The 23,789-nt window shown below is 34.8% G+C and overlaps 1 protein-coding gene across 9 annotated transcripts in view; it reads right to left on the reverse strand.

Moving 5' to 3' along the window:
- The window catches only part of Mctp1 (multiple C2 and transmembrane domain containing 1), a 504,787-nt gene that overhangs the window by 266,547 nt on the left and 214,451 nt on the right, over positions 1-23,789 (reverse strand). For all 9 annotated transcript variants that reach the window (XR_013437193.1, XM_078044996.1, XM_005326157.4 and 6 more), the window contains exon 2: positions 19,963-20,077. Coding sequence is in view for 8 of the 9 variants with exons in the window: in XM_078044996.1 (XP_077901122.1) it covers positions 19,963-20,077 (115 nt within the window). In the remaining variant the exon portion in view is untranslated. The remainder of the gene's footprint in view (positions 1-19,962; positions 20,078-23,789) is intronic.

A 23,789-nucleotide genomic window follows, 5' to 3' on the forward strand; every position in this document is an offset into this window, starting at 1 on the left:
TCAACAAAATAAACTCAAGGGTACATATGGCTGCAGAAAACAATCTTTTTTTTTTTTTGGTACTGGGTATTGAACTCAGGGGCACTCGAACACTGAGCCACATCCCCAGACCTATTTTGTATTTTATTTACAGACAGGGTCTCACTGAGTTCCTTAGCACCTTGAATTGCTGAAGCTGGCTTTGAACTCATGATCCTCCTGTCTCAGCCTCCTGAGCCTATGGGATTACAGGTCGTGCCACTGTGCCGGCTAACAATCAACTTTTAAAGCAGAGACATAGCTCTTCTTTTTATTTTTTTATAAGGTTATAATTTTAAGTATAAATAAATTTTCTTGATACATAAACCTTTAAGTAGAAACAAACTCTGTGTCTAACAAGATTAATGACTTAAAAACACATTAGATACATATTAATCAAAGCAATAATATTCATAAATATTAAGTATAAAATATTTAATATCAAATGCTATCCTATCACTGACATTTTCTTTAATCAAAAAAGAGTCTTTGCTAAAATACTTTATAATACAAATGATTAAATCATACATCAATGTTCTTTTACATCTCATTTAATGTGAGTCCTGATGTAAATAAAACATCCATGGCATTTTAAGTACTACACAAAAAATTTATGTACCATGTGATAAAACTAATTAAAAATCTTTCATGGGTAGCATTATTCTTTGCTTATAAATCTCCAAAACCTCTTAATATCAGAGAGCAAGGGCTCAAGAAAAGGTTTTGACCATGGTGATTTCACAAAAGCCATTATCTTTAGAGTGGGTGAGAACTATAATATCAGGCACCAGAAAAGTATGAGTGGTATATGCACCCCAGTTCTTTCTTTGGAGATTGATAAGTAGCTTAGCTTACCTTAATAACATAGGCCAATAAGATAATATAATAGTTAATACGCAATACTAATATCATTCAGTGCTGTTACTAATTGAATACAAACTGTATCTTAATTGGCACAAATGATTTGAAGCCCCATTAATGGTTTAAATTTTCATTTTGCTTAAAAAAAGACCTGTTTTAAATTTTCTTTTCACATCTCCATATTTTTTGGAGGTGCTGTGTAGCTATAAAAGGCCTTGCCCAAAGAACTAGCAACAACAGTGCCACCATTAAATTATCACAAATTTATAACTACTGAAGATTCTGGAGCACTTTATTTAAATAATAAGTTTGAAACCCAAGTTCTGTTCCCTGATGTTTTACCAATTTGTGATTATGGTAAAGTTACTTTATAAATTCTGTTCATTTAACATTTTTAAACATGTTAAGTAGATCTTGCTTTTATGTATCTGATTCGGTAGCCAGAATTATTATCATTATTATTATCCTTATCATTATCATTTTTATTATTATGAGATAGTGGAGACTGAACTCAGGGAAACTCTACCACTAAGCTACATTCCAACTCATTTTGTTTTGAGACAAGTTTATGCTATCTTGCTGAGGCTGACCTGAAACTTGAGATCCTCCTGCCTCAGCCTCTCATGTTACTGGGATTACAGGTGTGCATTACCATGCCTGACTAGAATGAAAATTTAAAAGTATGAATAATAAAAATGCTATCACAATGTAGGATGTGACTGCCTTTGTTATTATGTGTGTTTTCCTTTTTCAACTGGAAGGATGGTCTGCTTTTATTTCTTCAACCTTGAGCTAACTAACTACTTCTCTCCTGTTCTCCATGTTTTGAACCAAAGTACACACATTGGCATTTGGCATCCTGAATCCTCACAAAACTTCAGCTCTTCTGTCACAATCTGGTATAAAGAATGTAGTAAGTACAAGGCCTTTTTTCCCCATTAACAACCAGTTGCTCAGACTTCAAAACAAGCTTTTACTTTGCTTATTTCCATTTGTGGATATTGTTTTTTAAGAAAAATACATATTGCATGCTTACTATATGCTAAGTAATGTCCTTGTCAGTTTACATATCTTTGCTCACTAAGCCATCACAACGATTTTACACTAGGTTATTGTATTATTTTATGCTACCTTATTCTATAATAATTGATAGTTATAACCATTACTAACATCACTACCCAATCATTATCAACACAGGAATATTGAAGAACTCTAAGTGTGAAGGGCGCTTCCTAGCATCAGCAATGTGCTAGGTGGACTAGGTGCTAAGAAACTGCTCCTGGAGACTGATTCTCTAACACTTTCTCTTCATGCTCTTTTCCTTTTCATATCCCTGGTGTTCTAAGGAGTTCTCATGACCTATCTAGGGTATCAATTCTGGAAAAGGCAATAGTTGTAGTTTTGAAAGGGTGAACAAATTGAAAGCACAAGACAGTTTAGGTAGACATAAGAAAAAAATATTTCAGGGGCAAAACAGTATAAAATAGGACAATCAATGGTGGAGATGTTTAGGCTTCACCTCAAGGCTTCCTCAAGATGGTCACTAGAACCGTGGGAGCGACCTGAACATATAACTTCATGTGCGTGCCTGGAAAATAATAGCTCCCCTCCTTTCTTTATTTCTAGGGGACAGTGCAGTAAAATTCCTAATCAAAGCCCCCAAACTAATCCCATCCACAAGAAATTACTTGGTTATTTTTGGTGTTGAGTGTGGTTTTTTTTGCAGGGAGTTTTATGGGCTCTGTTTGCTTTGGCCTTTCACATATAATTATTTACTCATAAGAAAGTATGCAAAAGTCAGAAAGCTCAGATAACTTATTTCTTTGCTTGCCACAGTCACCCTGCACATTGTGAACAGCTCTGTAGAAGCCAAAGGATCACATGGTAAATTTTGGCAATAGTGTCTTCCATGACTATTGATTTTGGGGTATCAGCAATTGAACTCAGGGGCACTTGACTATTGAGCCACATCCTCAGCCCTTTTTTTTTGTATTTTATTTAGAGACAGGTCTTACTGAGTTGCTTAGTGCCTTGCCATTGCTAAGGCTGGCTTTGAACTCACTATCTTCCTGTCTCAGCCTCCCAAGCAGCTGGGATTATAGGAGTGTCCACCATGCCCAGTTTACAGCAGGTTTTTTTTCCAAGCTAACAAAAATATAATTTTCATAAATACTAAACGTACTGAAGGTTTATACTAATGTTTATTCTTGAAATGGAGGTACTACATCTCTTAAAAATACCTTTATGTTAATATTTAATGAGTCCTTTTATTTCTGGGCTGATTTACAAGACTTTGCAGAATAGCAGACATTTCAATCTTCTCTAATATCCCCATTTTCATTTAGAAATGACACAGTTGCTTTCTATTGTATTCAAAGATTACTATCACAAGAATTAATGAATAGATTTTCTAAGTGCTAATGTTTTAACTAAATGAAAGTGCTCCTTAGCAATTCTGTTCATTGGTTGTCATAAAAATGATTTTGGGGACTAGGTCTTTGAAAGACTGTGGCATCTGAAAACGTCCTGGGTATTTTCTTTTGGTGTTACACCTTCTACACCTTAGCACGGAAAACTGAGATTTAGTTTAGTCCAGTGGCTCAAAGAGCACATTTTAAGAGTCTTTTCTAGAAGAGTTGAAACAGAGAGACCATCTGGAAGGAAAGACAAATAAGTTACCTTTTATCCCTCTAACGTAAACCCTGTAGATAAAAGAAAAATTCTAAGATATACTAAATTTTAGGACAAGGGTCAGAGAAAGGGGGGACAGATTAATTAGTTAACAGATAAGGGCCTAAAATAAGAAAAGAGTATTCCACATTCCCAAATGTGTTTTAAAACCTTAACTCAAATCCTATCATGATCCCCTAGGTGCCATCACCTCCTGCTTACAACCCCAATCAATCCAGAAGCAATGACTTTCCTTATGACCTATCCTCCTATCTCAGAGCTGTCTGGTTGCATTCATCAGCTCCTCTGTAAAGCCAATGTAATATGTAAATATATAATGTGATGTGTAAATAGCCAATGAATATTTAATTTAAACAATGTATGCTTTACTCCACCCAGACTTTCATTATAAAAATGTTCTTAGTTCTAAGTCCAATAGACATTTTCCCAGCTGCTGTCTCACCTTGTTGCTGGAAGCTGTGGGTTAATTTTAGAGGGTTCACCTCACTAAATCAAGCCCCTGAAGATTATCTCCCTTTTGATTAACCTATAGTCTATTGATTAAGAACATTCATTATGTCTGCAAAAATAGCAGCTATCACATTCACCAATTCTATCCACTCTAATTGGGAATGAAACAGCATGGATCATTAGGGATCATTTCAGAATTCTGCCTATACCACAAGTCCTGAGGTTAGTTTTATTTAGCTGGTTTATTACACTGTATTTCCTAGACTTCAATGTAAGTTCCTCAGCTAGAACCCAAGGCACAGGAACTCACAAAATTACCTTGGTATGGCCACGTATATTTTCACAAGAACTTCCTTTACCACTTTCCTACCACAACTCTTGGACTTAATAAAAAGGTGCAATGCTTTCTCTTCTTAAGCCCTTCCCATCTAATACCCAATTGTAGATCAAAAGTGTAGGAAGAAATAACCCATTAAATTTGAAATCTAGGACTGGGATTGTAGCTCAGTGGTAGAACGCTTGCCTAGCATGTGTGAGGCACTGGGTTTGATTCTCAGCACCACATACCAATAAATAAATAAAATTTAAAAAAATCATCAACAACTAATAAAAATGTTTAAAAAAGAATTTAAAATCTAATAGGTGACAGTATTTGTGCCATTGAGCAGTGGTACTAAAATATTCCTGTCTTTGCTAATAACAATTTTAAAACAATTCCTTATTTTCTTATGAAAAGTTAAAAATAATCTTATTTGGCCTTCTGTATTACTGATACCCTACATTAATGCATTTGAAGAGCAATAACAATCCACCTGAAATGTGTTGTCTTTTCACTCTATTGATTTTTTTGTTGCATGTAATGTAGTAAAAAGGAGGTTCTATTGACTTCTGCTATGGCATCTATTATTCATAACAGTAAAGAATACTTTTGTTGCTCAACATTATTGAAAGAGTGAAATAGAAATCAGTAATAATTAACTCCAAATATATATTCAATACTCTGGAGTAGTGTTTCCCATAGTTTTCTTTTTCTTTCCATCTTGAAAACTGGTAACAATTCCTTTTCAGATTTTATCATCATTCTCAGAGTGCAATTCTGAAATGATTAATGAAAGCCTTGTATGATATTTTAAAGAAAATAGGAGCTTTGTGCTTCAAAGAGTTGGATGATAAAGTATAAGAAATCAGACAAACAGTTGCTTTTTTTTCTTTTTAAATCACTCTTCTTTTAGATTGCACTGATTTCCTTTTATAACTTTTAATGTTTGCTTTTTTTTTTCTCAACAGAATCCTACTTTTCTTTTCCTGTAGGGTAGATGAGCTGTCACGTTGGAATAAGTAGTACAAAGACGTACAATGAGTAGGCTGTCAACATCAGCTACTTGTTAGGGCAGAAACTATGGTGTTTCTGACTATGGTGTGTCACTGTAGCACACAACCAGAGAAGTTCTTGAAGCACAAAAGCAAATGCTGAATGCCAGATCCCAGTAGAATATGTACTACCACTAAAATAACAGAAAAGAAAATGTCCTTGCATATTTCATTCAAATATTCACCAATTTAATTATTCATATTTTAGTTAATGTCAGGCTAATTATAATGCTGATGGTGATGAAAATTTTATCAGATGGCTGACTTTTCATATTGTACAAAACTTCCTATGCAGAATCCCATTCAATCTTTAGAACAAGCCTGAGAGGTAGACACTTTTGTTACTTCATTTGCAAGTGAAGTTTAGTTATTCAGTGACTTAGTTCTGGTCTCTCTGATGCCAAACCCATGCAGTAGCAGATGTTGTGGTACCCGGCCATATGCTGTCTGCATTCTCAGTTTCCCTTCACACCAAAGGCTTTTTACTTCCATCCTTTTTACAAACACTAGTGACTTTCTGCAGCCACTGGTGCATGTTTGACCTATGCCTTGGGAGCAGGCCTCAACCAATGGCAAATGGGAATTGCTGAATAAGCAACTCATGTTCTTGGTTCCTCACTGGAACTTGCTGAGGAGGTTCCATATGGTGTCCCAGGATCTCCAGAGGTTGCTTGTTTCTTCATTTACTCTGTGCTGGCAGTGCGTATTCATAGTATGTGCTGTTCTTACTCTGTCCCACAGGGAAGGGGAGAGTCGACATGGGAAACCAGTGTGAAAAATAATAATGCCTGTTCTCTGATGTAGAAACCTCAAGTTTGCTTTTGATATAAAACAAAGAAGGACAGGGATTTAAAATTTATCAATAAAATGTTATTGGAAGTGAATTTTTAAACTGTCCTTCAGAGAGCCTTTTCACTTGCAAAAAAGATTGCAATTAATCTCCAACACGTGTGAGCAACTAAACTGACTGAAATGGTTCTCTTCGTCCCCAGGCAATTCTTGGAGTGATTAGGGGAACATCAAAGCCAAGCAGATGTCTGCCACTAGATGGAGGAACAACATTGGAGATTTCTTCCTCTTTAAGAGCACTGTAACCAGAAAATAGCCAGACTTCTCGAAGGCATGGAAATCTGAGCTCAGGTTCACAGCCCCCTCATGTCAAAGTCTAATGTCCATTTGGAAGGACCCTCCTTAGGCCCTGGAGGAGTGAACTGGGTCCAAAGGCCCGAGTGAGACTAGAATATTGAGGGGTCTCCAGAAGCTCCAGGAAGAGGTACCTAGAAGACTGCACAGGTTTCTAGAGTGCTTTAGATATGAGGAATTCTGTGGTATGTGTTGTGTTTGAGAGTTACTACATAGCTGTCCACTGTGTTACTAAAGAGTGAGAAACACTCTTAGAAATAAAGTTTAGGGTGAGAAAGTAATCTTTCACTGAATTCTTTTGGCTATACTGTGGATTGCTCGAGGAAGTTTTATTATCCTTTTTTTTTTTTTTTTTTTTTTTTTTGAGGGGATGCTAGGGATTGAACCCAGGGATGCTTAACCACTGATCCATGTCCCCAGTCCTTTTTACATTTTATCTTGAGGCAAGGTCTCACTAAGTTGCTTGGGGCCTCACTAAGTTGCTGAGGCTGGTTTTGAATGTGAGATCCTCCTGCCTCCACCTCTGAGCAGCTGGATTATAGTGTGGACCACTGTGCCTGGCCTACAGTTTGGTCCACAGAATTATACATAGTAATTGGAATAATGGCTTTCAGTGAGGTTCTTTGGACATCTGGGTGTATGTGTTTGTATAATTGGAGACTGAACTCATGCATGCTCTACCACTGTGCATCCCCAGCCCCTTTTTTATTTTTTATTTTAAGACAGGGTATATGTTACCCAGGCTGGCCTCAAACTTGAGATCCTCCTGCCTCAGATTCCTAAGTTATTGGGATTCCATGTGTGCACCACCATGAGCAGCTAGACGTCTTTTTTTAATCAGTGATTCACAAACTTTAGTATATATCAGAATCCTAGAAGTTTTTCTTAAAACACAGGTGAATAGGTCTTTTTTTCTGGAGTTTATGATTCAATAGGTCTAGGCTGGGGTCTGATAATTTTCAAGTTCCAAAGTGATTTTGAAGGTACTGTTCTGGGTACTAAACTTTGAAAATCACTAGTATATATGTACAACTGTATGTTTTTTTTCTTTTTAGATCTTCTCTAAAAATTAAGGATAACTATATATTTTATTAAAAAATCTAATTAAATTGCTTTAAAAGTGAAAGAAGAAGAAAGTATCTGATCGCTAATTTCATAAGAACTTTTCAAGAAAAGGATACTGTCCTAGAGTGAATTGAAGAGAGAGCTCTGGTTTTTATAAAACAGAACAAAAAATTGAGCAAGATGACATTTTTCCCTGAAGCAAAAGAGCTATCCCTATACTGTGTTGGGACAGGATTTTTCTTTTGACAAGGTATTTTTACCAGACTCCAGAGAGAAGTCAACAAGCTTATGTAGTCTCTCCATTGAATAGAGCTCATATTTTGATTGGTCCTGAAATTAGCAGGTACATGTAAATTTAGAATAAGGAGATTTAAGACACCCCCTTCCCCATGTAAGGGAAGAAAAAAATGTTTAAAAGAGAAGGGTAGAGTTGTAGTTAATAGGTGTACTTGATTACTAAGATAAGATGAAGAACAAAAGGTATGCTAATAGTCTGTCCTTAAGAAACCTTTTGTCTTAAGATTTTTAAATAAAGATTCAAAGATGGTACTATTAAATGGTAAATAAGTATTACATAATTATAAAATGTCCTTTAGGGTCACTTAATTAAGTCTCTTTAATATTCCTAATCATAGAAAATTCTTGAACCTTAACTCTTTAAAACTTGATTTAAAGACAGCTAAATATCTTCTTTTTGCCTGTATTACCAAATGGGATTTAATGCAAACATTGCATTTCATTCATGTAAATCATATTTATTTTCTGATAGGAGGCCTAATTAACTAGAAATTTTTATTTTATTTTTTTTTAATTTTTATTGTTGGTTGTTCAAAACATTACATAGCTCTTGACATATCATATTTCATACATTTGATTCAAATGGGTTATGAACTCCCATTTTTACCCCTATACAGATTGCAGAATCACATTGGTTACACACCCACTGTTTTACATATTGCCATACATTAGTGTCTGTTGTATTCTGTTGCCTTTCCTATCCTCTACTATCCCCCCTCCCCTCCGCTCCCCTCCCATCTTCTCTCTCTACCCCATCTACTGTTATATAAAATTACATATAAGAGGAAATGAGGGGGAAGGGGAAAAAAAAAACAAGGGGGAGAAATGAAATGAACTAGAAATTTTTAGACATGTCCTATAGGATAGTTAAGTGATCACTAATTTCACTTAAAATTTAAGGATGTTTGGATGTAACAGGTATAAAACTGAACTGAAATAGAGTAGTATCTATATTTTTAAAGTGTGTTTATTTTATACTTTAGGAAATGCTGTGTGCTATTCCATTTGGATTCTTTGATAAAACTTTAAGGTTCTGTATTTCTCTGATGGGTTTTAACATTAGTCATGGTTGTATTCCTTGGCAATGTCAATATAAATTTTCCTTCCATGATTCATATTTAACTTTGAGACTTGAAGTAATTAATATGTAATGTTTGTCATTTAATATTTAAAATAAACAGAACAAAGATACCTGGTCACCACAGGATAGGTTTTTCTTTTCTTTCTTTTTTAAAGTATGCTTTATCTTTTATATTAATCTTAACTTCCCAGCAAAATTGAGCAGAAAGTACAAAGAGGGACCCTGAAACACATACACAGCCTCCCCCACTGTGAACATCCCAGCAGAATGGTACATTTGTTACAAATGATCAATCTAAATCCAAACATCATAACACCTAAGGTTCCTAGTTCACATTAGAATTTACTGAATAGCTTTTATTTACATATTTTTAAATATGCAAATGTATTTGTAACACCAATAGCCATGAAGTTTCAAAAGTAAAATTAATGGAGTAAAGTGTCTTGTACTTCTTAAAATTAATTATATTCAATCCAAAATATATTATCTACCATTGTTTCACATACATGTCTATATATTGAAAATATGCATATGAAGATAATTTTAACGTTTTTAAAAAATATTTTAAAGTTGTTGATGGATCTTTATTTTATTTGTATGTGGTGCTGAGAATCAAACCCAGTGCCTCATGTATCAGGCAAGCGCGCTACCACTGAGCCACAACCCCAGCCCCATTTTAACTTACTTTTAAAAGAAGTTTAAGTATAATAGAAATTGGAAAGAAAAATGGTGATTGAGAAGACAGTCTATTACCAATACAAAGCAGTGAAAATTTGTTTTCCATAGAGAGAAGAAACAGGGTCTGCTTTTATGATGATTTTGAGTATTTTTTGACCATGGTCAGTTATTTTTAAAAAATTGTTAGAAAAAATGATAAAGGTTTCCTATGACTAGACAACCTGTAATTGCTGAGTTACTTGTTGTTTTGCTTCCATTGGGATTGCTATAAAGTATTGCTACTATGTGAGTAACACAGTCAAGGTTGTAGACCTCCTGCATGTCCTTGAGCATTTGTGTGCTGCTCTGGAAATTCTGTTTGATTTTATTGTTATCCAAGGTCAGGTCGTAAATTTGGAATAATAAAACTGAGAGGGTGTTTTTATATACAGACAGACTGGTGCTTGCTGAACAGCTGCTAGGAACACAGAAGGCTTGCTCCCTCACCTTGAAACCTGCCCTGGGTCATTCAAGTGCAAAGGGACTGCATAATACAATCAGGCACAAATTAGGAATGCACCACGTTTTCTAAATTTTCTCAGTACTTTCTCTAATGTGGGGAAACCTATACCCTTTTCCTAATGAGAACATTACCTTTAGTTAATTTAGTATTCTCTTGGAAGCCTGATGAAAAGAATATACCTATATGTTACTAAACAACAAATGGCAAAATGATTCCCTGATTAGTAAATTTTGTATAGACCAGGACAAATAGAAACACCTGGTAGGAAGCCACATCTTTGAGCTTTCCTGAGCATAATGACTATTATAACAGGATATATCTATGAAGTAGTTACAAGAAGTACTGGCTCCTATGGCAAACGAAGCCTTTATGTCAGGTTGGCTCCCACACCTCCTCAGTGTGGATCTTGTCTTTTTGCATCTGCACTATGTTACCCAAAATATAAATAACTTGCAGATGGTAGTGGGAGCTGGAGCTGCTACATAGACTACAAGGCATATCTGGTGCTTTCTGGCTGATAAGCTGTAGTTCTGGTCCTATATCCTCTTAAACAGACTGTGTGATGTTTAGTTGAACCAAGAGCCACAATGTTTATGGAATACTCTTTTGTTCTTTTTGAGATGTAAATGTAAAACTCAATTATCTAAGGTCAATTTTGTATAGTCACAGTGTTATTCCTTTGGGGTAACTCAAGTGTCATGAAATTTATTTCTAGGTAGATTCCAATTTTAGTTTTTAAATTATTGATCAGTTGGAAATGCTTTTGGTGCCAGTGCTCAGTACTGATTGTAAGGCAGTAGAGATTTGCCAGTGCTTTCACTGTTCATAACATATTGCTCCTCTCAGGGTAATCATCACTTACATTAGAGGTATGTATATTGGCTTATATACTCACTTCCAAAAGGAGATGCTGCTGTCATCCATTCTGGCATCGTTTATAGGTAAACCAGAGGCATTCAGACTTTCATCAGCAGGTAGCCTTCCTTCTCCTCTTGTGCTTGCTGCCTTATGTTCCTACTATTAGCTACTGGGACAGAGATTGTGTCTTCAAGAGGAATCACAAAGGAAGTCAGTCTCAGACCTCGGTGGAAAAGACTATGGAGGTTGCAGAGATGAACTCATGGGTGCAGATTTCAAAATGTAAACTGAGACCTGAATAACTACAACAGGGGACTTAAATTTTTGGATTTCCAGAGCACTTTCGATGCAATGGCAAATGACTTTGTGAAAGTAGGTCGCTAATGTAAGGTCATCAGAAAAAGGAAATATAACTGTGAAAGTGAAGACACATTTCTAATTATAGTTATTTGTTTTCAGATATTATTGGTATTACTTTTAATGGTTTATTTTATAAGCACACAATAAAGTACTTTCGTTCCTTTTTGTTCTATCCTTTGCCCTAAATTTAGAAGATTGAATTGTTGCCATTTAGAATGAATAACATCTCTTAAAATAATCTTAATTAATGGGCCTATAATTTCATATCAGTTGTACTGAAAATGTGAACTCATTCTTAATAGATATACTAAGCCAACTGACCTTTCAAAATTTACAGAATAATTTGTGTAATATCCAATTTGGGGCAATACATAACCGAATTCCTGAGAATATTTCTTCATATAGGCAAAGGGCATAAAAATCCAAGAACACAATACCAAGAAGAAACATACCTTTTAAGAAGGCTCAGTATGGAAAACCATTAGCCCCAGAGAAACATAAGAACAATGTCTCTAATAAAGTAACTCAGAGATATGCTTTTAAAATGGGTTAAGCTTACTGCCATCTTTATTAACAGCTGCTGAATTAAATCATACTTATTCTAAATCAAGTTCATCTACAATCAAATCTCATTTGAAAAGAACACCATTGGCAAAGCCTATGCAGATGCTGAAGGAAACACATTGAATATTGATTATCTCTAAAGTACTGAGAAGAGTGTTAGATATTGTCCTCAGGGCCTTTCCTGGACCCTTTTACTTCACATGGCAATGTAGTTATTTACAAAAGTTTAATAAAAATTGGTCCTCTTTCCTTCCTTAGGAAGGAAGCAAATTTGTAATCCTAATAATGGAAGAAAGAACAACTTAAAAAGTAAATAATATTTAGATAGGTGAACTATGACTATGTTTCAACAGTGGGAACATCATCCTCAGAGTATCTTCAGGAAATTGTAGTAACTGCTCTTTAACTTAAAATCCCAAATTTACCTCTGGTAAAGGATGTCACCTCTTGCTAAACCTTAGGAATCTATCTTAAAGAAAGGAACACCCCACAGACATACTGCTGCAGACAAATCCCAGAGAGGAGCCACTGTACCCTTTTCTCTGACATAGACTAAAGTGTTGAGATCAGTATAAAAAACTTTCTAGACAATGGTGCAATCTTGGAGTCATTACAAAATCTCCAGGTAGAAGTTCATTCTCAGGGTTTAGCAATTACATGGGCGCTCAAACACACACACACACACACACACACACACACACACACACACACACACACAGTGGAGATTGAACCAGGAGCCTCATGCATGCACATACTCTACCACTGGAGCTACATCCCCAGCCCCCATACTGCTTAATTTTCTGGTGAACTTTAATGAGATTAAGATGTTTTAGGAAGCATTAGTATATTCTTTATGTCTGAATCTGGGACTCTTGAGAATGCAATGGAATACTGTTAATAATTATGTCAGTTAATAGGTATAAAACAAAAGCTCCCAGGTTAACTGGACTATATAGCTATTTCTATTATAAAGAAATTTCCCCAGGATCAAAAACAAAGAGGAACCTGAACACCAAACCATGAATACACATCAGAGATGACAGGTACTCTCACAGCCAGTCCTGTGAAGACTGGAGGAAACATCTGTATATGCAGATATCTTTAGATATAAGTATATGTATATATCTGTGCATCCTTCCTTGTGCACAATACACACTAGTTATATTACTCTGCTCTACCCACTAGGAGAATAACTCTTTAGGAGCTTCACAAATCGTATTCTAATGATAAAATTACTGGCAGGCCCTCTAACTTGAAAAAGTCCTTGTTTACACTTAGAATTTAGAATATATTTCAGTTTTAATAAATCGAATTTGTTTTTGAAAACAAAATGCTCTCCAATTTATTTTCTCAGATCTGGCTGCATTATATTTGGTGTTCTCAATTAGTGAGAAATGTGAATCTTAGCTAGTGGTAAATTTCTAAATCTTTTCCCATCTACCAGACTTTTATGATTTCTACTACAATCTTGAAATGTGGTTCTCAGAACACCTGCAAACACCCTTTAGCACAGACACATCAGACTCACAGGGTAGGCTTCAAGAGATTCAGAGTATGGTACCCAGGATCTTCTAACTCTACTCAATGCAGGAATTTCCTTTTCCTTTTTTACCTTTTTTTTTTTTTTCACCTGGGAATTGAAGTCAGGGGCACTGAGTTACATACCCAAACCCCCCCCACACACCTTTTGAAAATTGAGATGGGATCTTATTAAGTTGCTGAAGCTGGCCTCAAACTTGTGATCCTCCTGCCTCAGCCTCTAGAGTTCCTGGAAATACAGGTGTGCACCATCAGACCCAGCAATGCAGGGATTTTTAACATTGCTATAAACAGAATAACAAAAAGTTCACACAATTCACCTGATTGATATTTAAACTTGATCCTAGCATGAGAAGCAATCGTCCTCAGTAGTTGATTAACTTGAACCTCTAGAGACTCCTTACCTCCCAAAAAAGAAGATATGTCTAAGTCTTTATCCCTGGTCCTTGTGACTGTGACCTCATTGAGAATTAAGGTCTTTGCTGATGTAATTAAGTTAAGAATCTTGGGATACAGTAATTCGGTATTTAGGGTAGATCCTAAATTCAACCATTACCATTGTGTCTTTATAAGAGAAAGGAGAGGGAGACATAGGCCCAGAGACACAGAGGGGAGGGCCACATGAAGGCAGAGACAGAGACTGGAGTGATGCATCTATAAAAAGCCAAAGAATCCTGGAGCCACAAGAAGCTGCAAGTGAGGAGAATTCTCTCCAGGAGTTCTGGGAGGGTGTTTTTCCTTGCCACACCTTGATATTTTGACTCCTGGCTTCTAAAACATTGAGAAAAAAAATTTTCTGTTGTTTTAGGTCTCCATGGGGTAATTTTTAAAAGCAGCTCTAGGGATACAATATATTCTTCACAATCCAAATTTCAAGAAATCAAATTGTAGGGAATTGCTACATTGCTCTTATTTTTCTAAGAGTACAAATAACTATGTTAAAACATTACATTAAGAATCCAATACATGATAATATAGATGTCTCTGTCAAAAGGTATATCTCCTAACAAGTACTACTTAATTAAAATATAAAAGGCATTTTTCTAATAATAACTGTACTTGACAATTACATAGGGTCAGGTAAAATGATAACCCGGATTTTAGATAAATAATATTTTAATATTTGTATTTTCCCAATATTATTTGAGACATGTTTATACATATGTATGAAAGACAATGTATTATTTATCTCAATTGCAGATTTAACAAGGCATTCTATAGTTCTGATTTCTAAACCTGGAACCCTCAATTGGAATAGGGAAAACACACATCTCACTCAAAGTCACACAGCTAACAAAATGTGGAACTTGGCTTTGACCTCATGTGTGTCAGTTTCCCAAGATCATGCACTTTGTGGTTCATCAGGCTGCCTAAAGAAGAGCTAGTAAAACCCAGGAAATGGTAGTACTATTTCAAGAAGCCATCTGGATGTTCTGGAAAAGGGGTAACAAAAATATAAAAATGAGGGCAGCTGAGGCTGCCTCTGTGACTACTACGTATGAAGGAGGATTCTGGAGGAACAAAGTCCAGTATTCCAGTGATAGTGGTAGATGTGGAAATGAGTTTTTTCCTCCCATTCTCCTGTGCAAATGTGATATGAGGCATAGGGCATGCAGACATTTTTGTCTTGCTGGGTAGAAGATAAGAACATTGACATAAAACAGAAGGGAGACCAGCAGAGTAGAGGCAAGGGAACAGTGGGATGGAACGGGGAGAGAAAGAGAAAGTACTGGGGACTGAAAGGGAGAAAATTACATTCCATGCACATGTGATTATGTCAAAGTGAACTCCAGTATTATTAAAAACTATGATACACTACTAAAATCATAATAGTAATTTTACAGCAATGCTTTTGTGGTCCACAGACCAAAGAATGGCCTTACGGAATTCTGCTGGATGAGCATAAACAGACTCTCAGACTCCAGGAAAAAATACTGTCAGGCCATAGAAAAGCAATTGGGAAGGGCACCTTTCCTGTGAAAAAGGAATATCAACATCAGTGGGATAAATGAAGAGTGTAGTATGTGCTAATTCTAATGGCTTTGCAAGGGTCTTATTCATTGTTTTTCCACCTGCACAGACCTCCCAGACACCATCAGTTTTAAAACTTCCAAAGGTTTTGTTGTTGGTGGTTTGTTTGTTTAGCCCCTGCCTCGAAAATGATCCCAGGTCCTGCTGAACATTCCCTTGAACCTTCTCTCATATGTTCCTTTCCTTCTCCACTTCCATACTCATAATCCCAATTCAAGCTCAAAACTATAATCCCACATGACTGCAATGCTTTCTTCTAACTTTAAGTATCCATTTCCATCTAATTATCCTACCAGCTATATGCATATAAATTCATAAATCTACAATGACCCAATACCATCTATCCAATCAAATGTTTAACACACTTATTCAGAGATGGGTCAAAGATGTTTACTCAACCCCAAAAGTAACTCAGGTTGCTTCCTCCCTGTAATTATCTCTTATTGCCCTTATCCAATTAAAATTTCACAAATGCAAAAGTAAGGTAAACTGGTGAAACTGAATTAGAGTTCACCTTTTAACATTTTGTTGTATTCTTCATTCTTGCAAAGTAATATTTTCTCTCTTTTTGTTCTTTTTTCCCCTCTCCCATTTTTTTTCTTAAATACATGCCCCGCCAAGTTTCCTGAAACTTGTTTCATATTTTTGTCAGTAATATCTATAGAGAATAATTTGAGATCCTAAATTGTGGAGAAACAGGGAATGTTGAAATGAGGCTGTGCACACACCTTTCAAAAGATAGAGATGATTCGGTTCAGATAAATTGTGTCTTATGATGGGAGTTTGCCTGATGTTCTCTTATGATTTTGTCGAGCTTTTGCATTTTGACAAGAATGCTACAGAAATGATGGGTGGTGCTTGGTGTACCTTATCAGGAGCTATGTGATGTCTGCATGTCTCGTTACTTCTGAATCACCTTTGATCACTTGGCTAAGGTGGTGTCTTCCACACTTCTCTAGAGTTAGTATTTTTGCTTTTGTAAGTCATTCATATCTTGCAGAAAAATACTTCAAAATGCTGCAAATACTCTGTTTCACATCATAATTTTGCACAGGTAACTTTAGCATTCATTGAAGATTTTTGCCTACAACGATTGTGATTTAGTGTTTGTTAAAAGGTGATTTCTATTTTCATCTTCCCTTCTTCACTCATACATTGAAATTCTACTGTAAGGAAAAGCTATACCTTCTCTCTCACTTATTCTTTTATTCAATCATCTATTTATCAGTATGAAATCAGAGATATTTATTATATTCCACATGTTATACTACATTAGTACCATTATTTATTTTGTTGCTGAAATTGTCCCAGTTTTGGACATTAGGAGTTTCTTTAAGTTGGCCCTATGCAATTTTGACATTCTGCCATCAATGCTTCAGAGCATTGCCTTAGTTCCTGGCAATGAAAGATGTTCCAGGCTCATCATGTACTTTTCCTGCATCAGGTCTGAAGTCAACCATTCCTCCAGGAGCCCTGATTACTGTATTAGGGAAATTCTACTTAGAAACAAATACCTAGGCTCTAGGTGTGTTACTATTTTATCATTAAACCTTTGTTCCTTTGTTATAGCTTCAGCAAATAGATGTAGGAAACACACACACACACACACACACACACACACACACACACACACCTCTATCCATTTGATTTATATCTATTTGAACACATATTAAAACCTATTAGTTCAGATCATTACCTAATAACACAAGGATCATTCTAGACTTACCCATTTCCTTTTTTGCCCATATTTTTATTGGTGCATTATAATAATACATAATAGTAGGATTCATTATTACATATTCATATGTGCACACAATATACATAATTTGCTCAACATCTTCTCCAGCACCTCCCTTTCCTTTCCATCCTCCCTCCTCCAGGTTCCATTCCTCTACTCTACTGGTCTCCTTTCTATTTTCATGAGCTCCTCACCACCTCCCAACATCCCGACCCCCATTTTTTCTTTTGAGCTTCCACATATGAAGGGAAACATACAAGCATTGATTTTCTAAGTTTTGCTTATTTCAGTTAATATAACACTCTCAAGTTCCATTTCAGTCCTCTTTATTAGCCTTCTCCTTTCCTGTATTTGTAATTTCTTTCTCCAAGGTTTCTCACTACCTGGCTCTCATTCGCTACAATACATTTACTTATTTGCTAGTTCCTAGCATACATATTCATCTAAGAATTGATAATAATGCTCCAGTACGAAATATTTCTGTTTATTTATTTTTAAGTTTTATAGACTATAACACTACTTTTTTACATAGTTTCTTAGATTAGTTATTTATTCAACAACTCCCTGAGGTGTAGTTATATTTCTTTCTGAGTTCCTCCCATGCCCTATTGACTTTAACTAACCAATCTAGTCATTATTTTAAGGTGCTAAATATTGCCATAGTCAGAAACATACAAGAACTATGGTTTACTTAGGGAAATATTACTCCTTCCTCCCCCTTTTACCTTATTTCCATCCCCTATTCTTGTCACCTGATCTTAGTTACATTCTGCATGTTATCAATTTTATTCATTTCTTATTTTCTTCCTGTTCTTTTTGTACAAATTAGAAGAAAATGCAAAATTTCTTATATGATTTTTTCTTACATGAAATGATGCATATTTTGATATTCTTTTGAACATTTCTTAAGTAAACTTAATATATCTTCTACAATTTTCCTTATTAATTCCTAAAGATTTTTCTTTCTCTTTTACAGCTGCATGCTCATGTGGAGGTATTACAGTTTATTAAACCTTGCCCCCATTAATGGCTATTAGGTTGTTTTTAAATTTTTATAATTATAAACAATTAATACATTGTAAATGAATATATTTTAAATTAAGAGGGTTTATATAGGAATAAAATTTTTATCTCCAGTTCAGTGGTTTAATTCTGTTTTAAAAATAATATATTGAGAGCAGCTTGAAAACTAAAAAAAATGTTATATGAAATAATGTTAATACTGTGCTAATAACATTGTTTTCTTTTGGTAATCTAATTATAACTTACTTGAAGTAGTTCAATCCAATAAACATTTCTCCTCACCTGCTAGACCAGATGTTTAATTTTGAAATCTTTCCCATCTGTTCTAACATTTTCAATCATCATTCATTAAAAATGTTCTAATTACTAAAAAGATAAAATTATTTGTACTTGTTTAATATTGCTTGTATTTTGTTATAGTGTAGTTTTCTATTATTAGTATGACAAAAGCAATATTTGAAAAAATGCTCTACTTACTAATATTTACTTAAAATTAAAACTATTATAGTTTTTAATCATAAAAAACACTATTATATAAAAATATTTTATCCCTTTGGAGATAGAAGACATAAATTTAGATTATAGCCTGTTTTGTTTTGGGTTTTGTTTTGTTTTTGGTACCTGGGATTGAACCCAGGGGCACTCAAACAAGCACTGAGTCACATCCTCAGTCCTTCTTATATTTTAAGACAGGGTCTCACTAAGTTGCTTGGAGTCACACTAAGTTGCTAAGGCTATCTTTGAACTTGCAATCCTTCTGTCTCAGCCTCCTGAGCTGCTGGGATTACAGACATGCACCATATCCAGCTAGACTATAGTCTTAATCTGGCTCCTTCTATTCCCTAAGTATGGATATCTGTTAGGATAGAAGAAGAAAAACTGTATCATAGAATGTTATGGGTCGCTCCAGTGGTATAATGACAAAATAGCATAGGTTTAGGGACTTTCCTCTCTCCCAGCAGGAGAATTTTCACCAAAACTCTGCTTCTTGTGAGACTAGAAGCTTTCCGGGATCTCCAGGTATCTATCTCCTGCATGGCTAGTAATTAAAATTTATGAAGGATGCTACATAGTCTATTTGGGAATTTATCCCTGATCCTGCCTCTACCCTGGGTTTAGGAATCCCTCAGGTGCTCCAGCCTAGTTCATCAGGACACGGCACTTACAATCTAAGGAGTATTTATATTGTCCTTTGCCTCATCATGGCCTACAAAAAAACCTGTTCAATCCACCAAGTCCTGTTTATTCCTATTGCAAGGTCCAACTAAGTCTCAAACAGTTATTTGATGGAAAGCTCTAAAGTTTTGGTGAGATACTAGTCCTGGATTTTGCAATTTCAGTAGATTTAACTGGGTCTACTAAAAAGCAACTTCTGGTATAGCTTCAAATAGATACCTCATCTATGTAACCACCTGTTCCACTGATCATATACAAATAGAGTCTAACTTGTCAGCAGTGTGGGAAGGACCTTGCTGTCTGGGTCAAGTAGGTCATGGTTTGGAACCTGCATCAAAACCTCTTTCTCCATGGTCAGAGGAGTGAGGTAATATATCAAATTGCATCATTAAATCCAAACTTCTCAAAATTACAATATTACAGTTTTTACTCAAACTTAAGCAATCATAAAGGAAGCAATCTTTCTCACAAATACACAAAAAAAGCATCTAAGTGATATTGTTCTTATGTTCATACCTCCTCGATCTCGGGCAGCTAAACTTTGACCCCTTCTTAATGTAATGTCCAACTGGTACATTCCGGGATCAGCCAAAGGGACATCTGCATTACTGGTTCCAACAGTGTTTATTTTCTGGAAAACAAGAAATATACAAAATATAAGTTTATTATCTTTGTTCTTTTTTCTTAATGGGAGACTCTATGTAGCTTAAACCAAATTGTAAGAATTAGACAATAAAAAAATCAACTTGTGATTTCACATTGTAACATAATCACTCAGTTCTCTGAAGGTTTTGAAATTCATAAAATTCTTTAGACTTAAAATTAAAACATGGCCATTATAGAAATGTCCCATTTTAACTCACTAGAGCATATACAATATGAAAAACATTTCATATGGAAGACTACATAATTTATCTAAAAAGATTAACATAGGAATAGTCTCTAAAAGTAAAAATACATTAAATGATGAATGGAGAATAAAGATGTACAGAAGCTGATTTCCACATAACTGAAAATTAAAATTAAAATGATTTATTCAGGAGACTTTGTTGACTCGTTTACCTATGCGAAAGATCTCGGACTGATGGATTACACACTTCTATTTCAGCCCCAACATAAAATATGACATAATTGTATGGAAATAAATTCTCCTAGCATTTTGACAGTCTTTGCAAGAAACAAATTCTCAATGGGGCTGAATATCTAATGCTCCTTTCTATGGAATTAAAGTGCACCAAGGTTTTTTTTTTTAAAAAAAAAAAAAAAAACCTTTGCAAGGCTACCTCTATAGAATATTTTTAGCAACAACACACTCTTAATAAGTCACTAGGCATTGAGTTACAAAAACATTTGCAAGAGGAATAACTATAAGAAAACAACACAAAAAACATTCAGTAAAAATTTTAGAGGTCAAATCTTATATCTCTTGCATTTTATATAAGTAGGAAAGTTATTTTTCTTCCCATGTTTGATATTATTTTAAATTTTATGATTTTTCTGTTTAAAAAGAAATGTTATTTTGTTTTAAAATATGCATAGATAATAGTTTGGCTCCTTTAGTTCCATAATTCACATGAAATGCAACTATAAAGAAGTATTTTTCAAATTTTTATTGAGATATAATTCACATAAAATAAATTCACCTTTCAAGTGAGGCATTATATTTTTTTTCTGAAGTTTCAGGACCAAGCTAAGAAGATTTCCTTTTGTAACAGTTATAATTTAAAATGAGAAGCAGCACAGCTTTGATTGATAACCTGGAGTCATCATCTCTCCTCTGGTAACAATAAAGAATTCACTTTGCTCCTCATAGTCTCCTTGTTTCTATAAATGACATCACCATTCCCTAATCACTCTGGCTAGAAATTGCTGAGCCATCTTTGAACTCCTTCATTTGCCTCCCACTCACATCCAAATAGCTGCCAAGTACCATCCACCCTATTTCTGTGTTATATTTCACAACTGCCTTTTTCTGTGAATTCCTATTACCACTAGTTTGGATCACACCTTGAAACAACAGAGAAATAAAAAGTAAATTTCAATCCAATTGTTCTAGTCCTGTAGTTACCAATTATTACTTTTGAAAGTTCTTTACAAACATATACACATACTAGTGTTTTAGTCAGCTTTTTGTCACTGTGACCGAAACATCTGACAAACAAGTTTACAGAGGGGAAAGTTTACTTAGGGCTCCTGGTTTTAGAGATCTTAGTCCACAGATGGCCAGCTTCACTGCTTTGGGCCCAAGATAAGACACAATATCATGGCAGCAAAAGAAAGCAGTCCAGGACATAGCTACCAAGAAGCAGAGAGAGTTCCACTCACCAGGAACAAAATATGAACCCCAAAGGCATGTCCCCCAAGACCTACCTCTTCTAGCTATACCCTACCTACCTACAGTTACCACAGGATTAACTACTGCTTAGGTTAAGGTTCTTATATAATCATTGCACCTCTAAATTTTCTTGCATTGTCTCACACATGAGTTTTGGGGAGATACCTCTTACCTAAACTATAACACATAAGTTTTTGTGTGGTTTGTGGTTAGGTTTTGGTTTTAATTTTTAACAAAGCTAATATTATATTATTTTCTCCATTTTAACAATTTATTTAAGAAAAATATCATGGCATTTTTCTGCCCACAGATTGATCAGCTTCTCCCCCCACCTCAGCTTTAATGAGGCATGAATAACAAAATTGTGTGACTCTATGATATACAATGTGACACACATATATTTTGTGAGATGACTGTCATAATTAAGTAGTTAACACATTTCTTACCTCATCTAGTTAATCTTTTTCATTTTGTTTTATTTTGTGGTGACAACATTAAACAAATTTCAAGTATAAAATTCAGTATTGTCACCATGCTATATATAGACATCATGCTATATATTGGGTTCCCTAAATTATTTATCTTATACTGAAAGTTTACATCTTTGAGCAACCTTTTTCCTTTTCCCTCATCCCCTAAGCCCTGGTAACCGCTTTTTGTTTTAGGAAAAGTATCTTCCCAGTATGTCAATACCATAGTTTCTCTGTTATTTCCCTATTGATGAGTAGTCATGTTAGTTTCAGTGTTTGCCACTAAAAGGACTAGTAATCTTATTTCTCTTACAGGATATTTTTTTCCAAAAAAAATTAAATCCTTGACACTCCTTTCAAAAATGTGTCAGAGTACCTCTTTACAATAACTAATCAGCATATGATGTTACTAATTATTCTAACTTTTCAAGTTTTGTGAGCAAAACTCATTATATACCTTTAAAACATATTTTCAGAGGCATGTTCAGGTGTCTTGAAATCAGGGTAAAGGATAAAAGAGTGACAAATGTTTATGGGCCATGCAGAAGACATCTATCTGGAAAGAGGAAGTCAACCAATGGCTTCTGAACAACTTCTCAAAAAACAGTTTGTATGAGAGTCTAATTCATAATCAAGATTTAAATTCAGATTCCTGTACAGTTGCTGACATGGACATTGTGTTTCTAAGCAGTTTATTAGATTCTTTTATACATATTGTTTCTGAGTAAACAAATCTATTAATGAATATTAATATTAGATAGGCTTAGTACATTCTTTAAAAAATGGAATGCAATCTGCAGAAAAAAAAGTGATTTTCTACTCACCCCACCTTTAAAGACACAAAAGTTTGAATGCTCAGATATCTGTAACTTTTGTAGTCTTTGTTACACATTCAATGCTTCTGGAACTTTAGATTACATAATTTATAAAGTACCCTGTTTTATATTTTAAAATGTATACTATATGTTATCTGAGGTTAAGGAATTTTCAAAGGTAATTTTAGTTACTTCAGAGTGTCCACTCCTGCCATTTTAGAATTTAACAGTTAAGACACAATTTCACTGGCCATGTATTTATTGGCTATGTTAATTTTTTCTTTTACAGAAAATTCATCTTTTGGCTATGTTCATTTTCTCATTTGTATCCTCTGTTCATTTTTCTATTATGCTGTCTTTTATATGGCATGTAGGAACAGTTTTTCTATCATATATATTGCAAATATTTCCTTCCACCTTGTTTTCTGTCTTTGATCTTTGGGCAGTTAAAGCTTTTTTTTTTCTTTTATAACTTCTACATTCTTTTTCTAATTTGCTTTTCCTTCCCTCCCTTCCTTCCTCTTGCCTTCCTTTTTTTATTTGCTTCTCATGATGCTGAGGATCAAACACAGGACCTTATATACACTAGGCAAGTGCTCTACCACTGAGCTTTATCCCCAGATCCTTTCTTCATTCTTATCTTGACTAAAAAATATTTTACTACATCATGAAAATATGTAGTTATTTTCTTGTATTTTTATAATTTTAATTTTATGCACATCT

This window comes from Ictidomys tridecemlineatus, chromosome 1 (assembly GCF_052094955.1).
Source record: "Ictidomys tridecemlineatus isolate mIctTri1 chromosome 1, mIctTri1.hap1, whole genome shotgun sequence".
Lineage (NCBI taxonomy): Eukaryota > Metazoa > Chordata > Mammalia > Rodentia > Sciuridae > Ictidomys > Ictidomys tridecemlineatus.